Below are 21,741 nucleotides of genomic sequence, written 5' to 3' on the forward strand. Positions count from 1 at the left end.
ATTATTACATATACATGTGTGTATGTGAGCATTTAGTTTGTGCATTACTCTTGTCCTTGTTGGCATTCTGACAAGGACTCTCTTCTTTTAGGTCGAGGAACGTTAACAATCCAAACATATTGTGCTCTGGCATTGTATTTGTATTGTTTGTTGATTCTGTGGTTTCTCTTTTATTACTATAAATATAAAAAATATACATATGCATATATATATATGTACATATATATATACTTGTGTGTGATGATTACATTTATTTCAATATAACAAAAAAATGGTTTAAACAAATTACTATATACGCATAGTAGTAGTAGGAGTGAAATGTGCTTAAGCTACAAAAAGGAGTAGAGGTTTGATTTGAATATAAACATACAAAAAGTCCAGCAATATTGCTGGGGAAGATAGGGGGGGAGTACAAAGATCATTGAGGCTGCTCGTCTGTCTCAACAGTCTCTGTATTGTTTTAGTTGTTCTTGTCACACAGGCACACATACATATATTGCAAGAAAAAAATATGTGAACAACAAATAATATTAATATCGAACAGGTTTAAAATTAATGTTCCTTAATAACTAACTTGAACTACGCGTGTTTCGTTTTTGTTTGCTTCATATTCAGTATTTACTTTTCAATAGCTTCAGTCTAAAGTTGAGTTTTGGTTGACTTGTTATTTGTTATTTTAAATGTGATATTTCTTTTTCAATTCATATTTGTTTCAGTTTTATTTAAAGGCTGGAAAGAGGATTTGATTGGTGCCGTTTTTGTAAGATTAGTTTACGTTTTGTTCGTGCGCGTTGCGCTTTGTGGGGTTTCTCCCTTCTTCATATATATGTATACATATATAAAGAATGGTTAAAATAAGCTGTTCCTAGTTATCATTTATCGTTTGTTTTTGCACTTGTACATACATAGACTATATGGTAAACATGTAAACAAATTGTACATAGTGGAAGAATTCTTAAATACATACATTTTTTATATGTGGATACCATAAGTATCCATTACGACGTGGCTCACGCTTAACAAACCAACAACGAAATACATGCATCATAGTTTTACATACAATTAACAACAATTATACGTAATCATTTAAAGAAGCACATTTAGATATTTCAATATACAAAAAATGATATTCATCTTCGAATTCATACTCATTTCATATAGCATTATTCATTTACTGTTGCTCACAATAATAATAATGGTAAACATACATACAAATTGATGAGCAAAAAACACTTGAACATGAATCAATCGATATCCTTTGTTGTACTTAACTATTATTTTGGCTAGTTAGTTTAGACAACTATACAATAATTCGTTTGTTATATATATATGTGTATATATCATCAATTATACATACATGCATTGTAAAAACAATTTATAAACTCTTTTTAAATTGATTTCTTTTATAAATAATATTGTTGAAACCAAAATATATATTTTAGGTTTATCCATAATAATTCTTCATAATTTTGTGTGCGTTTAGTGTTTTAGTTTTTGTTTCAGAGTGTGCGATTGTTCCGCGAGTGTCGTATGTGTGTGTGTGTGTCTGTGTGTGTGCAGCACCTACTCCCTATGTCTCCCCAATAGACCAATCCCAGCCGATTCATCATCAATTGTTAATTGTCCAGATTAATGCAGCTGGCATTTGTATCCATTAACCAGCTACTATTTGGCATGACCATTGCTGAGCACAGCCGGCAAAACATTTGCCTGCTGGACGACAGCATTGATTGCATCGATTTCCTTCTTCAAGAACGCACCACTGTTCTCCTCGGGGGCATGGTCGGCGCATGCATTGGCGGTGTTAGTGTTGTTTGTGTTGTTGCTGTTGCTATCGTGGGCAGAGGATATGTTGCGTTTGCGTAGACCGGCGGCAGCAGCGTCCACCAGATTGGCGGCACCGCTACTAACTGAGCCGGCGGCTAGCTTCAGTTTGGGAAACTCAATGTCGCGCATCAGATCGTTTTTAAACTCAACGATGCCGCTAACAGTTTCGGTAACAGTCTTATCGATAAATTCCTCAATATTTTTGGTTTCCGCTTCAATCTTCTCCTTCAGCTTGCTGGACAATTGATCCATTTCACACTGATCGTGCGGCACACTAACCGCGTCTCGAGCGCAAATCTGTTGACCGTTGTGGTGTTGTATTGGCTTCGGACTTTGTTGCTGCTGCAGAAGCTGTGGGCGTGGTTGGAGTATTGGTGACTGATTCTGCTTTAGATCGTGTTGTAGCGATTGCTGTTGTTGTTGCTGTGGCATTGTGTCATTATTACGTTTAGCATGCTTACTCTCCACTCCGTCCTCCTTCTCATCATTGGCATTGAGATCATCGGTGCTGGCGGCCACCGCCAGCGGTTGATCGACAGCAGCCGTAATATTGCCATCGCTCTGCGTGGAAACCGGCACATTCGCCCCGGCGGAACTCCTGCTGGACCGTTGTGTGCGCGGCTCACCCCGTATGAATTTTGGTAGAATAAATATGGTCACTAGTGAAATAAGATGAAGGCACAAAAAAAATCTCAGGTACAATTTGATGCTGCCCTGTAATGCAAACATAAAGAAAATGTCATCAGTACTTTTGTTGAAATCATCAATTAATTATGATCTTACCATGAATTCAAGCAGAACAAATGGGAATGTAGCGTAGCCCATCACAATGCGTGTGGTGATGCAGGTAAGAATGTCGTAGAACATGCGCGTAACCTGTGTGCTCTGGAAGCGGTGTCGGAACATGCGACGTGCCGTACGCGCAGCTGTAACCATCAGGGCGCCAGTGGCAAAGGTCAAGTAGTAGCCTGGATAGAAGCCATGCCACACGGCGCTCAATGTGAACGTCAACAGTGTGCCATACTTCTTGGGCACACGCTCATAGACGAGTGTGCGCAGCCAGCGATTTGTGCCGCAATTCCAGTTGCTGATCGCGTCTCGCATATTGGACGCAAACTGTAATAGAAATAATGAATTAGGTGCCATAGTACATTGGAGGACATTTGAGAACTTACCTCAAATGATAGCACATTAATGTTGGATATGAGATCCCATTTGGCATTGCCGTCCTTATCGTAGCCGGTAAAACCCAAGCCCGAATTGTTGCAAATCGCATCGGCCAGCAGCCAGGCGTGATAATACTTAAAGCGTATGCAGGTGGTTGCCATCATGGCATACCAGAACTTATAGGGTATGCTGGTGCCATTAACAAAGTCATCATCTTTCATATTCTTTACAGGATAGATTTTGACAAACTTCATGAAAATGAATGCACACACCAAGCTGCCAAGGACCTTGCGTATGACGGTTTTCGTAGGTGACGGCTCCACCACCAATTCCGATTTGCCATTGTCCAAGCTGGCCTGCAAAACCAAAAATGAAATGAAATCGAAAATCATTGTAAATGCTGCAACTGCAAATGAAAATTGATGAGTCAGGCCGACAGACAGACAGACTGACTGACAAACAGCAGCAGCAGATGGCAGACAACAAAAAGCAGAAGCCAAATACCAGACAGTGGAGGAATAGTAAGGTCAACCCTTATTGGCCTGTTCTCCACCTCTATCTGTTGTTGTGTGGCTGCATTTCAAGAGGTCAGACCAACCCATTCAGCCAGGCAGCAGCAGAGATAATGAAATCACTGCAGTTCTATTATGCAGGCGACCACATAATCACCTGCCCCTCAAACTGTCGGCACATGCCTGTGTGTGAGCTCCACTTACGTTTGATGCTGGACGTTTCAATAGATTGTAGCCCTCGACAAATTCAATGTAATCCTTGTAGAAGACCAAGGGGCCGGCCATCAGGCTTTGGAAATGCCATACATACGAGAAGTATTCCAGTGCCGACGGCATTTTCCTAATGGCATGGTACTGTTGCGCCTTTGTCATGTCCTGATCAATACAATAATTGAATCATTAGCAATTAATTGATGAGAGTGTCATCAGAATGCGTGTGCAACTCTCACCTCATCCTTGCGCACAAAGCCATCGTGTATGCTGAACGCCAGACTGGTCACCTTCTGTGTGATGATCATGAGCGGTCCCGTAATGTCCAAAGCATAGGAGCCGTAATCATAGAACTGACGCATCAGATGCACGCACAGCAAATAGCCCATGGCCACCAGCATGACGCTCCTGTGGATATATATTTTACATCAGTTTAAAAGTCGACAGGCAAGCATCAAATTTCAAAGCGTCTCGCACCTCTGAACAATGCGTGGATCTTGTGTGCGTATGACAATGTAGCATATTAAGGGAAGTCCAGCGATGTGAATTGCCTGTTGGCCAAAGCAAAAGTAGCCAAAGGTCAGTCCCAATGACAATCCAAATGCGTGACGCACCTCGCAGGACACCTTAGATGGATGGAGAAACGAACGGAAGAGCGAGGCTAGGAAGAGCGCTGATATTTGGCATATTAAGAAGTTGACCTGTCAAACAAAATAAAATCATTTGTCATTAATTAAGTGTGCTACGAAATTAAAACACAAACTAGTCTTAATTTTAATGTTAATATATTGATTTACGACATGAAACAATTATCTGTAAATAAGTAAGCAGTATTCAAATTGCGTCTTATTCTAACAAGTTAATTGATTGTAGAACATTCAACGGCTTCTAACGTAGTTGATAACAGTTCTTTATATAGTATTTTCGTCATACACATCAGTTCAGCAATTGATTTCCCCTCTCAACCGCAACGTTTGCCATATACAGCATCTAGCAGTTACATTTACGTATGCGCATCTATCAGATACACTTACGTATACGTATTGTATAAATTTATACTCGAAGCTGTTGTCGTACATTGCTCTTGAACGTGATCACAGATCACAATCACGCGTTCTGATCGTTGTACAGTTGCAGTTGCATTGACCTTGGCCGTTGCTTGACTTTCTATGCAAATGCTGTCAGTTTGTTTCAACTGCCTCGAGCAGTCTTCGTCAAAACAAACGACTATCTGTAAATTCGTAGGGCAGTTGTCTTTTTCAATATGTGCATACATAAGAACATACAAATGTACATATGTTGTAGCATGCACCTTGGCTACAATTGCAATGGGTTGACGACATTGCACTGCTAATTGCTAATTTATGGACTTGCTTAATTTCGAGTTCAATTAAAATTCTATTTCATTCGCAATTTCATTGATTTTTGTATTTTTAAAGAATTGAACGTCTTACAAAATAACATTCTGAGCCTATTTCTAGATTTAAATACAAATGCAAATGGTAATTGTCAACTGTCGGATCCTGAACTTATTCCCCACACTCTTGGTTTCATTGAATTCTCTTTCGGTAGTTTATAATTCCCATGATAGCGCCTGGGTGAGGCAAATTTAGCGCTGATAACGACAGGCCCCGACAAATCAGACCATCACTAATCATGCACCGATAACTCGGTGCACAGTGATTATTCATTGTCAAGGCATTACTATTCTTAAAACCCCTCATGGGGCGGACGTGAGTGGAGTGTGGTGTTATCAATTAACGACACCAGTCTTGCAACTTCAATCTTAATTCGCTCAAATATATACACATATTATATTATATTATGTTTGTTGTTGTCTGCCCCACTTGAAATCAGTGAAAAAAGTAAATGCTAATGTGCTGTAATCAATCTCAAAACATGTAATCAGCTGCCACTTAACGTGAAATGAACAACAAAGAAAATAGAGCATTACCCAATCATCCATCAACGACACAAATCTATAAATATGCAGCTAAAAAACAGCTGTTAATATTATGTCAAGCTGTTCACTAATAGGATAACTATGTAGTTGCAAGCAATAATAGCAGTTATTCTCTATTTCAATGCTGGGACTTATTTGCATATCAAACAAAGATCATGTTTCCAAAAATACCATACGATAGCTTATCAACATCTAAAGAAACGAAATAAATAATTGCGATTGAAATGACTTTGTGGGTTATCGGTCAGTAAGTGGAATGCGCCTAACCGTGGAGATAGCACAAAAGCACAAACCACAATAAAGCTTTAGAGTAGTAAAACATAATATAATGTTTAATAATATATTAAATTTTATTCAATTATTTGTATTATATCATATATATCAAAAAATGCCAAAGTTATTTGAAAAATTCATTAATTTCGGTTTGCAGGACAGTTGAGCACAAGCCTACTTCTTCGACACTCTCCAGCTTCGACATCGAACCAATTGCCAATTCGACATCTGCGTAACAGACGTACTCCGCCCTGACACTCGTAGTATTGACGACAGTGGATTGCGTCCTGAAGGAAAGTGCCATCTGTCCTGGTGTGACAGTCTTCCTTAGAAAAGCTCATGAAGGTTACAAGAGGTCTGGGAATACGTTGTGGAGGTGCTAATGAGGGAGGAGTAGTTTCTATCCCTGGTTCAAGGGTAGATGTCGTCTCTGGTTCACGGGTAGATGTCTTCTCTGGTTCACGGGTAGATGTCTTCTCTGGTTCACGGGTAGTAGTTGATTTCACTGATTCACAAGGAGTGGTAGTTAATTCCACTGGTTTACAAGGAGGAGTGGTAGATGGTTTCACTGGTTCACAAGGAGTGGTAGTTGTTTTCTCTGGTTCACAGGGAGTAGTTGGCTTCACTGGTTCACATGTAGTAGTTGGTTTCTCGGGTTCGCAGGGAGTAGTAATTGGTTTCTCGGGTTCGCAAGGAGTGGTGGTAGTTGTTTTCTCTGGTTCACAGGGAGTAGTAGTTGGTTTCTCGGGTTCGCAGGGAGTAGTTGTTTTCTCTGGTTCACAAGGAGTAGTAGTTGGTTTCTCTGGTTCACAGGGAGTAGTTGGTTTCTCTGGTTCGCAGGGAGTAGTTGGCTTCACTGGTTCACATGGAGTAGTTGGTTTCTCTGGTTCACAAGGAGGAGTAGTTGGTTTCTCAGGTTCGCAGGGAGTAGTTGGTTTCTCGGGTTCGCAAGGAGTGGTGGTAGTTGTTTTCTCTGGTTCACAGGGAGTAGTTGGTTTCTCTGGTTCACAAGGAGGGGTGGTAGTTGGTTTCTCTGGCTCACATGGAGTAGTTGGTTTCTCTGGTTCACAAGGAGTAGTAGTTGATTTCTCTGGTTCACAGGGAGTAGTAGTTGATTTCTCTGATTCGCAAGGAGTGGTGGTAGTTGGTTTCTCTGGTTCACAGGGAGTAGTTGGTTTCTCTGGTTCGCAGGGAGTAGTTGGCTTCACTGGTTCACATGTAGTAGTTGGTTTCTCGGGTTCGCAGGGAGTAGTAATTGGTTTCTCGGGTTCGCAAGGAGTGGTGGTAGTTGTTTTCTCTGGTTCACAGGGAGTAGTAGTTGGTTTCTCGGGTTCGCAGGGAGTAGTTGTTTTCTCTGGTTCACAAGGAGTAGTAGTTGGTTTCTCTGGTTCACAGGGAGTAGTTGGTTTCTCTGGTTCGCAAGGAGTAGTTGGCTTCACTGGTTCACATGGAGTAGTTGATTTCTCTGGTTCACAAGGAGGAGTAGTTGGTTTCTCAGGTTCGCAGGGAGTAGTTGGTTTCTCGGGTTCGCAAGGAGTGGTGGTAGTTGTTTTCTCTGGTTCGCAGGTAGTAGTTGGTGTCTCTGGTTCACAAGGAGGAGTGGTAGTTGGTTTCTCTGGTTCACAGGGAGTAGTTGGTTTCTCTGGTTCGCAAGGAGAGGTGGTAGTTGTTTTCTCTGGTTCACAGGGAGTAGTTGGTTTCTCTGGTTCACAAGGAGTAGTAGTTGATTTCTCTGGTTCACAGGGAATAGTTGGTTTCTCTGGTTCGCAAGGAGAGGTGGTAGTTGTTTTCTCTGGTTCACAGGGAGTAGTTGGTTTCTCTGGTTCACAAGGAGTAGTTGGTTTCTCTGGTTCACAAGGAGTAGTCGTACTTGGTTTCTCTGGTTCACAAGAAGTCGTAGTTGGTTTCTCTGGTTCACAAGGAGGGGTGGTAGTTAGTTTCTCTGGTTCACAGGGAGTAGTTGGTTTCTCTGGTTCACAGGAAGGTGTCGTTGTTTTCTCTGGTTCACAGGTGGTGGTCAGTGGTTGGTTGCAAGGAGTTGTAGTGGATTCACAAGGGGGAGTTGTTGTGGGCTGTAGACGGTTTTCTACACTTGCCGTAACACGCAAGCCTACGCCTCGAAAATTTAAACAGTTAACCAAATTGGACAATTTGCACGACTGGCTGAGTTCATCATAGAATTGACCAAAGCGACAGCTATAATGAACGGCTCTGCCCCTCGTACAGACGTAATAGCCGTCGCATCTGGAAGGATCAACTAGATGTACGCCTTCAGATAGACTGTTGCAACTTGGACGCAGATCTCTGTGTTGGGCATTTGAGGATGCAACGGTGATTGCTGCAGCCACAAAGGCTACAAGTTTAATATGAACTGAAAGGAGAAACCCAACTGTGAAACAATTGCCTATTTCAGCACGTGAAATGCAAGACTTACGAGATATCATGTTTAGCACGGTTTTGGTTGAAAGGATAACTAACTAGGGCACTATGTTACTTTACCGCTTTCGCTTTGTAATTATTGTAGCTGGACCAACCTACAAGGGCTTTTATACACCATCTTACTATCTAACCAGTCTCAAGTGTTTTCATGTTAACTAGACCCTTGGTAATTTGGTTAATTAGAGTAAAAAGTGGCAATAATGAGTGTAATGCAAGTAAAGTACATTGGCACTCGGTCTCACACAGACGCTGCATTCTTATCTTATGTTTTACAAGTTCTCGGAAATGTTTGTTATTGTTGAAAAGAAAACGCAGTATATTTGTTAAAGTTCAAGGACTAGTAAAGACAAAGTCATCAAAGAATTTTGTTATTTTCATGAGTTTCTACAACTGTAAATTCAAAGCATGCTCATTCTACAAGCCACCACTGTATTGGTATATTTACAAGGCGAAGCATAAGTGCGTCGCAGGTCTTAAAAACAAAGGCGATCGTGGCCTGATGGGGGCAACATTTGTGCGTCATAAAGATAAGTTTAGGTTCGAGGTGTTTTTAGCGCTATTTTGCGATTGACGCATTTCAGATATAAGAACCTCAGTCGAAATATAAATGCACTGATACGTTTGAATCAAGACAATAATTCTATTACAAAAATGTGAACTCATTTACGGTTTTTTCACCGGGATGCTCTTTGGACCCTTTGTTATTTGAATTTCCAGTATCGAAGGTTAATGCATTGTTGCTCATTATTGTGTTAATTATAACAATTACAGTTAAAGGTTTTAGACCTCGCGTAATGATGTTTCTAAAGCGTTTTTCACTGCTTTCATTCGTTCTTGAAGATACAATGTCATCTGCCAAGCTGTCCATCAACGGAATCTCGCAACCAAACTCATTTTATGTTGTAATCACTTCTACTGTTGCAAGGCACACACAACGAATGTTGATCAACCAGTTTTCAAGATAGCATCTGGTGGAATTCATGGAGCACAAGCTACATTCGTGTTCACCAAGCTCTCAGTTATGCGGCCAATGAAAGGGAAATCTTGTCTTAGAAGATTGGAAGCGAAACAAATTTGAAAATTGTACTTTTTCTTCTTGCTCTGACTGTAATATAATCGTATACCGAAAACTAGTTTAACTTGCACATCATTTAATGTGTTGCAAGTATTTTCAGAATATTAAACAATACTGTCAGCAACTATTGTATTAAATGGGCCGCAAGTTACATACATAATGATGACTACATGTACAGTATGTGGAAGGAAGTCGTCGAACGACTTGCTGAGCTAATGCCAAGGCCTTTGTTTCTCAGTCGGGTGGGGCGAACAGACAGAGTAGAGCCCTCACCTATTGTGCGGTTTGCCCGAAACTGGTCTCTTTATGAGCCCAAGGTAAAACGGGTAAATTGAGCAAATGAGCTCAGCCAAGCAGACACAACGTAGTTATCGCCATATAATTGTGACAACAGCTCTTTAAGCCATAACATTGAAATACAATTGACTGAAATTCAAATATTCTTTATGCTCCTTCCTCTCAATTTCGTCCCGTCCACGACATATAAAGCTGTATGCTACAGATAAGCCCTACTTCACGGTGGCAAGCAGTGTGTGCACAACAATGCATTTAATCTGGCTGCATGCAGCAATTTGTTGCTGCAGACACTCTTCATTCAGCCTACCCTTCTCGCTTCCATTGATTTTCTTTTGTTTGGGGCAGCTTAAACCACTTGCAATGTTGCAAGCTCTTAAATTCAGCCGCGTGCAGCGACTTAGAATTTTATCAGACAATCTGCCATCAGTTGCCAATAGAACGCATCGATCATTAAACAATTGGCGGTCGTGTGAATGATTTTTACACTTCATGTTGTTGCTATTGTTGCATGCACATGCAGTCAATAAAAAATAGCAGACTATAAATCATTTAATTAAATACACTGTTGTCCGTCTCAAGTTTGCCAAACATGAAACACAAATGTGAAAAAGCAAAATCGCCAAATAGCCGCATTCAGAAAGGTGGCGTGATGACTATAAATAAATATAAAAACAATAAAAGCAGCAACAACAAATTTTTGTGTGTACGCGCAATAAAAATACGTTAAATACATCTTCTGTGCGCCGAAGCTTGGCTAAATTGCTACAGACCAGAACGTGGATACATATCGCTTACCGATCTACGATTGTTATTAAACCTCCCATTTAAATATTATTTGATCGAGAGATGAGCTTGCCAACAGCTGAGCAAACAATCACCGAAACAAACCGGCAATTTCCACATCTATGATAAAAAGCAAAAAACACAAAAACAAAAACTAATAAAGTGGCGCCATTTGGAAGCAACAGCTGATGGTTGTCAGCTAAAAGAACAAGAGAGAGAGAGAGAGAGAGAGAGAGAGAGAGAGAGAGGGTGAGAGACTATCTGATGGTAGCAAACTGACGCAATTTGGTGGCAACAACTCATTCTAGCATTAATATATCAAATAACTTAAGGTCACAAACGTTAGTAAATGAATACATTTTGTCCCCCAACTCGGTAAAGTGAAAATGGCAACAATTGTTATCGCGCTCTCACTTTCCACACACTCGTTCTTCCTCCCTCTCTGTTACGCTCTTCTCTATGTAGTCGACGCAACTGGTTGACACGCATGTCAATTACGATTTACAGACTTTTTTTTTGTTATTATTACTGTTGATACTTTGGCCTTTGCTCTGTGCACACATGAACCAGTTCAGGTTCACAGAATTTGCAGAGTCAAAAACTGTTGCTGCGCATTTAGCTTTGTTGTTGTGGCATTTGAGTGCGGCGTATAAACAGCAAAAATGTCAAAAATGCGCAAAAAATAATAAATTCAACAAAACCACATGCAGTCGGAAAGAAAGAGGGCCAAAAACGTGGGTGATGATGAAAAGAAAACAACAAGCGAAAAGAGGAGATTCGAGATATACAGTTGTCTTCAAGCCGGCTGGGAGCTGTTTTGCGGCAGTTCATTAATTAATACTGCCAAAACACACACATATGTATGTATGTACGAAATAATACATTGTATTTTGGCCAATTTTGTAGCTTAAGCAGAAAATGCTTATAAAGTGTCGAGTGTGCATTGGTACATATATAATATTTATTTTGTGTATTTGCGTGCTTGGGTTTGGCCTTCGAAACAATTTACATAATAAAAAAAACTAATAAAATATTTGGTGCTAAATGATAAGCTGGTAGCAACGATTGCTCGATTACACCACACCACGCCAACAGACATCACACCACAGCACGCCACACCACCCACACAAACATAAACACACCACAGTGGGCGACCTTCTTGCGAATTGAAATGTGTCACACGTAATACGAAAATACAGTAAAAAAGCTTTGAGCGAGCCAATTAACTCTTTATTATAGAGCAGTCACCATAAATAGTACCTGAAACACCCTGTGAACGTGAGCTATGTCTCGCCCATGACGACTCAACTCCGCTGTCTGAGTCATCGACTCACACGCTGTCCGTCTCTCTTTCTCTTTCTCTCATTCACAGCTGTTGCTAATTTTTGTTTACAAACAAAAAGCGACATTTTGAATTTGAATTTTTCAGAAGCGTTATTGAAAAAAACAGAAGAATTCCCCCAAGAGGCAACTGTGTGAAACATCAGGCCACCAAATTTATCGGCTTTATATATGCGTTTGTGTAGAATGTATTGTGTGAAGCACATTAACAAATATTTTGACGTGCTGCTCTCACATTTACATTTGTCGGCAACGCTGACGGCATTGCGGATTAGATCATCCAAGTGACTTTAATACACAATTGACAAACTAAGTAAAAAACCACTACGTAAAGGTAACTAGCTTGCATTTGCATTAGATTAGCAGGCAGCAGACCCTTCAATAATACGGGTTTAATGTCGGTCCTCAAGTGGACCACAAGACGAGCTTACTTACTACTACAAGCATAAAGTGCATGTGCATATGCGTTTCAAGTGCTTTTGACTTGCACCGTTAATAACCTCTCGTTCTTCTTAAAGCGTGCCACCTCGCTCGCTCTTATTCGTTGTTCTCATGCCGTGTTCATTATGCAAATGTGAAATGCTATCCATGTGTTTAATATGTGCATGTGTGTGTGTTTGTGAGAGAGCGCGAGAATAGGTTAAACGTGTCTCATCTACTGCAGTTTCAACTGTTTGCTCAATTGGCAGAACGGGCGACAAGTGCTGTGATTAATTCGCACCCAACTCGTCCAATTACACAATTTGATGAAGTGATGCATCAGTTTTAAATACACGTGCCGACCGACTAATCAAAATAGTTCATAAATATACGTATAATGGCAGCTTGTGGACAAAAGCAACCTTATATTAATTTAATTCGCTGATATGAAAACACTGATTTAAGTCAGTTTATTCCGTGTGCCGCCAGATTGCACAAATAATAAATATATTATATATGTACGTATATTTATTTGTATGCAAACATTCACACACGACAACAGAACGACAGAGGTTAATGACAGCGTGATAGAGCGAAATGTACACAAAGTAGAGCAGAATACATCCATAAAAATATAAACGGTAAATAAAAAGTGCTTTTGTTGAACGACTAATTGGAAGCGCCAAAATTGTTTACAATTCTGCTTTAAATAGGAATAAATTACATAAATTCCAATCGGATTAAAGCTCGCCTTCTAAGTCCAACATGAATGAACGCGTGCTTGCAAAACAAAAAGAAACGCCTTACAATCGAAAACTTTGCCCAATGACGTGTTGCGCCTGTTTTCGTTGTGGTGCGAGGGAGCAACAAAGCAATAGTATGGTTGCAATGAGGGAGGGAGGGAGGCAAAAATAGCTGAAATGTAACCTTAAAACGAAATACATATGCAGCCGGCGTTTAGCCTTCAGTGAAATATTGACAGCACTCACACATCATTCATACATACATACATACATACAAAGAGACACACGTTCATAACACAAGGCAAAATAATCCTGTGCTATATTTTTTGATGGTGTTTAACAATTAATAAATGCTGCACTCACACACACGATTATTACAAATGCGGGCACAACACAGAAGGGGAACAGAATGAGGGGGAAGCAGCAATTTTACTTACCAAATCAACAGAGAGCCCAACCATGTCGGCCAGCCAGGTAAAAATGCGGCTGCCATCATAGCAATCACTACTCTCAATATTTGTTGGTGATTCGAGCATTTTAGCTTAGTTGCTGCTTTGCGGTTTTGATTTCGGCGTTGTCCTCGTTATTGCTTCATTTGAACTGAAGAATTGGGAACGTTGATGATAAAGCGCGTGTTGCCTGCCTTGCTGTATACAAAGGAAACGCCGTCACCGCCACTGTCGCGCGTACGTTCTCAACGCGAATGGAAAATTCTTGCACTTAATTCACAGATAAAGACACGACGCGTCGTCTAGCACCTTTTTTGCTGCTGTCTCGCCTGTGGCTTCTTCTTCCGCCCACAAATTTGGGTCACGTTTTGCTTCACTTGTAAATTTTTGTGCAATAATTTTTGGAAGTATATTTATTACTTGTGGATTATGTATGTATTTTTTTTGTATTTTGTAATCGCACAAAATGCGTGCGTCAAAATGGCCGTTCTCTTTGCGCTACAAATCGTACTTGCGCTGCTCGCGTCCGACACGATTGAAAGAGAGAATGAAACTGACTGACTGCGATTCGATTTAATTAAGAAATGTTGTGTGTTATGCCGAAAAATATACACATCCGCTTCTGTGTGTGTGTTTCACGAAAGTCTAAATTATTAAGCAAAAGTGTGCTGAGTACTTAAACTGTCGTATCTGAAACTACGACAATTATACAAAAGAATAACAAAATATTATTATTAATTTTGATGGCGCGGTTCGCCCTTACATATGTGAGATGTATAGGGTGACCGTACTTTTAACTATCGAATATACCACTCTACTTCAATATACCGAAGAATAAACGTTTGGGCGGATAAATAAATTTAAAATAATTATTACAATTTTTTAAATATATTCGTTTGACATATTTTGCTACATTTTTTTTAACCACATATTATTATTAGAAGCGAGTTATAAATATCTTCACATATTTTATTACAACAAATAAACTTACAAATATTTTTTAATATATTGGAACCCTTCTATCAATAATTATTAATAAAAAACCCCTGATTAATGGAATAACAGCCAGAAATAGAAATATGCAATCCACTATATACTTTTTGTAGTATTTAAAAAAAGGACTGACAACTCGTTTATAACACATTTTTATCGATAGTGAATTTTAAAAGCAACCGTGTATGCTCAGTAAGCTGGAATACTGCATATATTGTATACATTTTCTGTTTAGAAGCGACCAGCATATTCGTAATATCATCGTACGGTCACGCTGAATCGTTGACAATTTGAGGAGGGCAAACAAACAAGCCAGCAACTCTTGCAATGGCGGGACGCGAATTAACAATAACGCCAACGAAGCGCGAGCGCCGCAAATCGCCAGCAATGAGCTTCACCTCGGACAGCAGCAGCGTGCAGCCTCCACCAATGTCACCCTCCTCATCGGTGGCAGACACCACATTTGAGCCAACTATTGATATGATGGTAAACGACTTTGACGACGAGGCTACATTAAATGAAGAGGAAGCACTCGCCGACCAAGAGGCACATAATCCCGAAGATGAGATCGCCACGCTGCGCGAAGAGAGCGAAATGCCCATCGAAGAACTGCTGGCCAAGTACAGTAGTATGCCAACCACATCGCCGGTCGCAACCAGCAGCTTTAAGCGTTCCAGCGGCAGTTCGAGGCGACGACGTGCCACAAAACGTCAGCATCAGGAAACAGACTCGGCTGCTAATGCGCAAATGTCAACAGGCGCTGACGAGGTCTCCAATGAACCAATAACTACTGCAACTGGCCAAGAGGCAGGCAGCTCTGTTGTTCAAACAGATGATGATACGATGACTGCAGACGATTGCACAACGTTGCCAGCGGAATCATGCAATGATGTTGACGCTGGACACCATGAAGCACAAGGTGTTTTGCCGCCAGAAGTCAGCAAAAAGCATCGTTCGCATTTGTTGGACTTGTATCCGGGTGAAACCTTTGCCAGCAGTGCACAGCAAACACTGCACGCCATGGAAGATCTAAAAAGTTGTAAGTTAATTGTATATACTTAAATGTATTTCACAATAAGCTAAAATCTTGAACATTGCTTTTAGTTACACCGCTGCAAACGCTCTTCGATGAAGTCGAGGAGGAGGAGGAAGAGGATGAAAGTGACACGGAGTCGGATGATGCGAGAAAGATCATTATGGTTGGGCCCGACTATCAGGCTGATATTCCCGAAGGACTTTCACAGTATGGCGACATATTGCCGTACGAAAACGAGGATCAACTCATCTGGGAGCCCAGTCAAGTGACTGAGCGTGAGGTCGAGGATTATCTCGCCAAGATCCAGGAGACTCGTGCACTAACCACATCAACAGATGAAGCTGCTGTTGCTGTCGCTGACATGGCCGAGGGCGAAGAGAACACTACAGCTATCACAGAAGACGCAGCCTCAATAGCAACGCCTGCCACAGTTGCAACAGCGAATCCAACAACAGCTAACTTGGACTCGGAATCGGTGGTCAAGGATAATGAGCAAGCGTTGCATCTACTGGTGCAATGCGGTTACGATTTCAAGGAGGCGCTGCGCCGAAAGCGCTTAAATGTCCTGCCACTGAGCGATACGATGAGTAGCTGGTCGGAGGAGGAATGCCAGAAATTCGAGGAGGGCATTCATAAGTTTGGCAAGGACTTCTATCAAATCCGGCAGAATCAGGTAAAGGCCGTGACGCTGTCGTCGCCACAAACAGCAACAAGCACTGGCGACAGCGACTTCTAAACAAAACAACAACAAATCCTGTATCCTGATCGTTTCAGGTGCGCACAAGAACCATGCGCGAACTTGTACAGTTCTATTACCTGTGGAAGAAGAGCGAACGTCGCGATCAAAGCTTTGCCCTTAACGATACCATCGATCATATGGATGTGTTTCTTAACGAAGGTGGCAATGGCAACATTACCAGCAATGTTGCAACGGCAGCAGGTGTTGGCAATGGGAATGGGAATGGCAGTTGCTCGTCTCAAGCGAGCAGCTGCAGCAGCAGTAATGGTCATAGCAATGCGAATGTCAACACCGAAGCCTCCGCACTGGACAAAGAGGCTGCAGCAACAGTTGCACGCAAATCCACAACGAAAAACTACTCGATTATGACGGGCAGCCACGCTGGTGGTGGAAGCGGTGGAGGAGGAGGAAATGCATCCGCTACTAGTCGCAAACGCGGCGCATCCTTTGCTCTGGACAACGAGGATAATGAGCAGGACGCTGAAAATGTAACGATCGATAGTTTAAGCTGAATCATTGTTATTGGGGGCCACAGTCATGGGATGCATACAATGTTCTCAACCAGTGGGGCAGGGGCATCGATAAAATCGGTTCGATAACACACAGCAATTGAGCCAAAATGCGCAGGCGCTTTCGACTCAACAAACGATGGTGGCAGCTGTGGACATCATGGATGGCATTTTGCATTAATTACTATTAGGTTGAAAACGAAATCCAACATTCATTACATGTGTAGCATACAGATAATATATAAATATAATTGTCGATTCTCTAATACATCAAATACCAACTCGCAATTATCGAAACGAAATCGCAACTCTATTAATCGAAATGGAAGTCCTTAGCAGGTGCAAAAGCTTCGATCAAAAGCTTATTTAAAAACGTAAGGCAAAAAAAAAGGGTGTTGATTTGAGGACATTTAATTCAAGCTGGATTTATTACAAAAGCATTTTACGTGAATAATTCTTGAGTTCAATGTTTATCATTCATTTATTCCTCTTGTTTCTTCCTTCAATGTCAAGGATCAAATGTCAGCTCAGCAATGTACACAACGTTGCCAGCTACATATAAAATAACTACCTCCTCCCCTTGTCAAGAAATTCCAAGTAGTCAATTCTCGTATTCGCTTTGCTTGCATTTTCGCAAACACACAGAGATAGCTTTGTCAGAGTGAGCATGTGTGTCTCTGTCTGTGTGTACGTACGAAGCCACAGGCACGTACACACGAGCATAGAGAACACTTATTGGAGATAGTAGAAGCAGCCAGGCGAATGGCAAAACCGGCGATCGACCGACTGACGATCGTGCAAAATGAAGTTTTGTGCTTTGGGGCTTGGATTTTGTGCTTACGCTCGTAATGCTCCCTATGTGTGCGTGCCTGTGTATCTATCGTGCACATGTGTGTATAGCCTCTTCTCTCTTTTTTTCCGCAAGCTTCACTGACGTAGCGTGAACATTTTACGTTCACGTTCCATGGGCTCCACCATCCAGCCGTCCGTCCGCCCAGCCAGCGGACCGTAGTGAAAATCCAGTTTTGTTAAAAATAAACAAAGCGCAACAAAGAGCACGCTACAATCCTCAGCGTAGAGCAGCATATTTGTGTTGTGGCCTGTGATGTGTGCTCCACTCTTTGCTTCTTCTTCTTCTAAGCGCTAGGACCTTTGCTATAGATGCCAAAAACAACAACAAATAGCAACACCTGCTGATTTTGATTACATAAATAAACACAGACAATATAACGTATACTTATGTTTACAGGAAATTCATACGAATATTCTTACAGTGGAATACCTATTATTTGATCCAAGTTGGTGATTTTTCAGAATCTCATTTGCATGTTTATGAGTAATTAATCAAATTCTTATAGTAATATAAAATAAATAAATAAATTGTAACTATGTTCAATGTTGAAATGTTGCATTTAAATTTTTAATTTATATGGATCATTTTATTTGTAATAAATTTAAATAACTATTTTACAGGTACTAGTGAATTAATATAATGATATTATGTTATAGCTCTTTTGCTTGCTGTAAAATAAATATATTTAAGAAAAACTCAGTTTACTTTCCACTTTTTGATTATCTTTTTTTCATTATGAATTAGAAAATTGTTTTAAATTTTAATGTGTACAACAACTTTGTAGCTTTAGAGCAATCCAGCATTAAAACTTAGCATAGTGCTCCACTGTAAAGCAGCGTACTTGCGATTCGTCACGGGCCGAAACCGCAGAAAGCGAGTTAACAACCGTAAAGCGAACACGAGACAGCGGCGACATTCGGCCAGCCCACGACGCCAGCGGAAGCTTAACATCCGGATAGTAGTCGTCGCCTCGCTGCCGTCGTTGCCAGTTTCTGAAGAGCGTCGTCGGCCGGTGTTGTGTTCTTCACCATCAACTACAACGCAAAGCAAAGCAAAGTGAAGCCTGTCTGCTGTTTTTTTTTTTGAGCCCTGTGCTGCCTGCCTTTTGATCTCTTTCTCTCTCGCCCTATCACGTCGGCTCACATACACACAGACACAAATACTCCTCTCTCTGACTCTCAGTCTTGAGCATTTCCATTGCGCCTTCGCCTTGCCTTCGTCTTGGTCTTGGTGAGAAGCCGCAGCCAAAAGGCACGTAAACTGGTTGTCGTCGTTATTGCCCGTACAGCAAGCAAAAGCAGTGTCTCGTCTCGTCGTGGTCGGCGTGGCGTGCCCGTAGTTTGTTTTTTCTGCTGTTGCTCTTGCCGCTCTCTGTTTTAGTCTTGGTGTAGCGCTTGAGCTGCGCGAGTCGGACCTATCACCAACCAACATCAACAATAATAAAGTGAACATCATGAGTAGCAGCATGGATCTGGCTTACAATGCGTCATCATCATTAACGGCTTCGCCGCCGCTCCCGTCCGCCTCCTTTACGTTTACCAACACCGCCAAGCTGCCAGTTGAGACAGTCAAGCGTCTCATTGCGGCCGTCTCGCGTCGCCCAGTGCTCTGGTTGCGAAACAATGCGAGCGGCCAAAAGCGTAGCGATATTACGCCAATTTGGTTTGACGTCGGCAAGGATGTTAATTTGCCAGGTGAGTAACAAACGAAAGATCGAGCTAACAACTCTAAAACTCTGATTGTTACATTCCTACAATACATACATACATACACGTATAGCAATGTGCTTGTGTCTGTGTACTGATAATTTGTGTACAAGATGGCGAAATGTTGCCGTTACTGCAAACAAACTTTTGCAAGAATAGCACAAACAAATAAAATGGCGAACAGGTGCCGCTGCATAGTTATGCAAGAGCGGCAATAAAATGTAAATGTAGAATATATGTATGTAAATATGTATATATGTACATATTTATATATTTAATAATAATTAAAATAACTTTAATTTATATTCCATTTAGAAATAAAAAAATATTAAAAAAGTGTATATATATGTACATACATACTTACATTTCAATCAGATATAGTATTACAAATATATATGTATATACATATACTTGACGTATTTATTTCTTATTTATTGCTAACATGATCAGTTGATCTTATGCGTGCAGTGTGCACCTTAACGAGTAATCACCGTATTTGTTTGTGCTTGCATTACGTATTGCGGTTTTTCTTGTTGCCGCTCACAGTCACTATACACACATACACAACGACACACACTCACACACACATACATATAAATGATCATACATTCTCTTCTCTCCTTTTCGTTGACGTGCAGCTGACGTTTGCCGGGTCAAATGGGGACATCTGCGGGACAATTTTCGCAAGGTGTACATACGCAACAATCTGTCGAATGAATCGCCCTCCTCATGGCGCTTCTACAACGACATGCGATTTATGGAGCATGCTGTGCATGAGAATATCCTGCGTCAGTCACGCACTCGGGGTGGTGGTGGTGGTGGTAGCAACAACCACAAGAAACGTGTAACACCGCCAATTTCCCATTGGACAGAGAACAACAATCTGATACTGGATCATGGGGGCATGAAATTTGAGCCCATGGTGGCCACCGAACCCATTTGTGAGCTGAGCGACAGCTACGACTCAGAGTTGCATCAACCGAGTTTCTCGGACATCAGCTCGTTCTTCGAGGATCGTGATTGCAAGCCAGCTCGCAACAAACGTGTTAAACTGGAAGCCTGCAATGGTGATGTGAATAGTGAAGAACTGAACGACGATGACTTTGATGAGGATGCTGCCTCAGAGATTGATGAGGATGGCAACAATCAGCATAAACAGCATAGCGACAGTTGCACACCAGATCCCAGTCTCTTTACTATCGAAGTGCTGGACGATGACGAGGAAATGGCGTTGCCCATAAGCAAAAGCAAGCCAAGCAAATCCAATAACAGCAGCCTCAAAAGTGAACCCGATACGAAGCCACCTCAGTTGCAGTTGCAATCGCAACACCCTACATCCGATTTGCCTTTCAAGTACATCAGCATGGATGCTGCCACAAACACCGAGGCATCGAGCATCGCTGACGCGGCCGATGACGCGGATCGCATGTTCCTGTTGAGCCTAATGCCATTCCTGCAGCGTCTCGACGAGCGTCGCAAGCTACGCGTGCGTCAAAAGCTCCAAAATGTGCTAATCGAGGAGTTGGAATTTGGCTGACAGCCAAGTCGGCGGCGCAACGTTGAACATAATTTTATGGTACATTTTAAGCTTAGCTTACAGTATTAAAATCTTCAACAAAATGACTGACAAAAAGAAGACACACACACTCTCACACGTTCGCTCTCTCACACACACATACATAGTACATATGTACATAGAATGTAATCAGTTTTCTAGCAGTAACAAAAATACAGAAAAATCTACGTAGCATAATGTTTTGTTGAAAGGATGTCTGTCTTGCGTTTACCTGTTAAATGTTAAGCACCTGCTTCTTACCTGCCCCTCTTCGCTCTTCTCTTCATCCACAATGCCAAGTAGTGTGTCGTTGATGATTCGCCTGGCCAACAACAAGGGCAGAGACGAATTGGCCACGGACGGATCGGACGATCGCTCGACCGTTTAAATTGAATTTTCAAGCCAGCGAGCACAACATTTTTCTGTCAGTGCAATCGCCAAGGCACGAGATGAAAACAAGTTCCTTAAGGGTGTTGTTTCTGGCAAGCGACAACACAACAACTACAACCACAAACGGGCTAGAGAAACAACAACAAGCAGAACAACAAAAACAAATGCGCGCCACCACCGGCCATATTTTCGCGCCACCGCCACATGCGCCGTTAATGTGCTCGCTCTCTTTTGCGCTCTTTCGCTTTCGTTCTCTTTGTGTGCTCACGTTTACTTCACTCTCAATGCGACAGTTGAATGCTCTTTACTGAGGTGTAAAATATTTGAATCGTCAGTGTTGCTTATTACAAAAGAGTACTTGTAACTTAAGTGGCTTTTCTTTAATACTTTCGAATACATATAATAAATATATTAAAAGCAACACATATTAAAATTAAGATAAATTATTATTATTTTTTTTT

At 41.3% G+C, this 21,741-nt stretch overlaps 4 protein-coding genes across 7 annotated transcripts; 2 read left to right on the top strand and 2 right to left on the bottom strand.

Moving 5' to 3' along the window:
• Positions 1-228: 228 nt before the first annotated feature.
• LOC132792579 (lysophospholipid acyltransferase 6) lies at positions 229-14,193 on the bottom strand. Of its 3 annotated transcripts, none has more exons than XM_060802005.1 (8): positions 13,488-14,193; positions 4,194-4,417; positions 3,956-4,124; positions 3,711-3,881; positions 3,003-3,350; positions 2,611-2,943; positions 2,289-2,541; positions 1,965-2,178 (listed from the first exon to the last, which is right to left on the bottom strand). In XM_060802005.1, the coding sequence occupies exons 1-8, from the start codon at positions 13,584-13,586 to the stop codon at positions 2,102-2,104; spliced, it is 1,674 nt and encodes a 557-aa protein (XP_060657988.1). In that variant the 5' UTR covers positions 13,587-14,193; the 3' UTR covers positions 1,965-2,101. The 3 variants fall into 3 exon arrangements, with proteins under 3 accessions (XP_060657986.1, XP_060657988.1, XP_060657987.1); XM_060802004.1 differs by having other exon boundaries at positions 2,274-2,541; XM_060802003.1 differs by having other exon boundaries at positions 229-2,541; positions 13,488-14,189.
• LOC132792578 (proteoglycan 4) lies at positions 6,006-8,801 on the bottom strand. Of its 2 annotated transcripts, XM_060802002.1 has the most exons (3): positions 8,387-8,801; positions 7,623-8,323; positions 6,006-7,589 (listed from the first exon to the last, which is right to left on the bottom strand). In XM_060802002.1, the coding sequence occupies exons 1-3, from the start codon at positions 8,394-8,396 to the stop codon at positions 6,093-6,095; spliced, it is 2,208 nt and encodes a 735-aa protein (XP_060657985.1). In that variant the 5' UTR covers positions 8,397-8,801; the 3' UTR covers positions 6,006-6,092. The 2 variants fall into 2 exon arrangements, with proteins under 2 accessions (XP_060657985.1, XP_060657984.1); XM_060802001.1 differs by having other exon boundaries at positions 6,006-8,323; positions 8,387-8,800.
• Positions 14,194-14,717: 524 nt separating the features above from the next.
• Positions 14,718-18,502, top strand: LOC132793518 (mesoderm induction early response protein 1). Its single transcript, XM_060803480.1, has 3 exons — positions 14,718-15,531; positions 15,597-16,201; positions 16,303-18,502. Exons 1-3 carry the CDS (start codon positions 14,820-14,822, stop codon positions 16,777-16,779), a joined length of 1,794 nt encoding a protein of 597 aa, XP_060659463.1. The 5' UTR covers positions 14,718-14,819; the 3' UTR covers positions 16,780-18,502.
• Positions 18,503-18,652: 150 nt separating this feature from the next.
• LOC132793520 (uncharacterized) lies at positions 18,653-21,080 on the top strand. Its single transcript, XM_060803481.1, has 2 exons — positions 18,653-19,323; positions 19,974-21,080. Exons 1-2 carry the CDS (start codon positions 19,083-19,085, stop codon positions 20,870-20,872), a joined length of 1,140 nt encoding a protein of 379 aa, XP_060659464.1. The 5' UTR covers positions 18,653-19,082; the 3' UTR covers positions 20,873-21,080.
• Positions 21,081-21,741: the final 661 nt, after the last annotated feature.

Source organism: Drosophila nasuta, chromosome 3 (genome assembly GCF_023558535.2).
Source record: "Drosophila nasuta strain 15112-1781.00 chromosome 3, ASM2355853v1, whole genome shotgun sequence".
Classification (NCBI taxonomy): domain Eukaryota; kingdom Metazoa; phylum Arthropoda; class Insecta; order Diptera; family Drosophilidae; genus Drosophila; species Drosophila nasuta.

What these genes read in the sequence shown, in the direction of transcription:
- LOC132792579 (XM_060802003.1), bottom strand. Translation starts at nt 13,586, where the DNA reads ATGCTCGAATCACCAACAAATATTGAGAGTAGTGATTGCTATGATGGC. An exon ending in TTGGGCTCTCTGTTGATTTG is followed by an intron (nt 4,418 to 13,487) that starts GTAAGTAAAATT and finishes TTTGTTTGACAG; the next exon opens with GTCAACTTCTTAATATGCCA. An exon ending in TGAAACGTCCAGCATCAAAC is followed by an intron (nt 3,351 to 3,710) that starts GTAAGTGGAGCT and finishes TTGGTTTTGCAG; the next exon opens with GCCAGCTTGGACAATGGCAA.
- LOC132793520 (XM_060803481.1), top strand. Translation starts at nt 19,083, where the DNA reads ATGAGTAGCAGCATGGATCTGGCTTACAATGCGTCATCATCATTAACG. An exon ending in CAAGGATGTTAATTTGCCAG is followed by an intron (nt 19,324 to 19,973) that starts GTGAGTAACAAA and finishes GTTGACGTGCAG; the next exon opens with CTGACGTTTGCCGGGTCAAA.
- LOC132793518 (XM_060803480.1), top strand. Translation starts at nt 14,820, where the DNA reads ATGGCGGGACGCGAATTAACAATAACGCCAACGAAGCGCGAGCGCCGC. An exon ending in CATGGAAGATCTAAAAAGTT is followed by an intron (nt 15,532 to 15,596) that starts GTAAGTTAATTG and finishes CATTGCTTTTAG; the next exon opens with TTACACCGCTGCAAACGCTC. An exon ending in ATCAAATCCGGCAGAATCAG is followed by an intron (nt 16,202 to 16,302) that starts GTAAAGGCCGTG and finishes TGATCGTTTCAG; the next exon opens with GTGCGCACAAGAACCATGCG.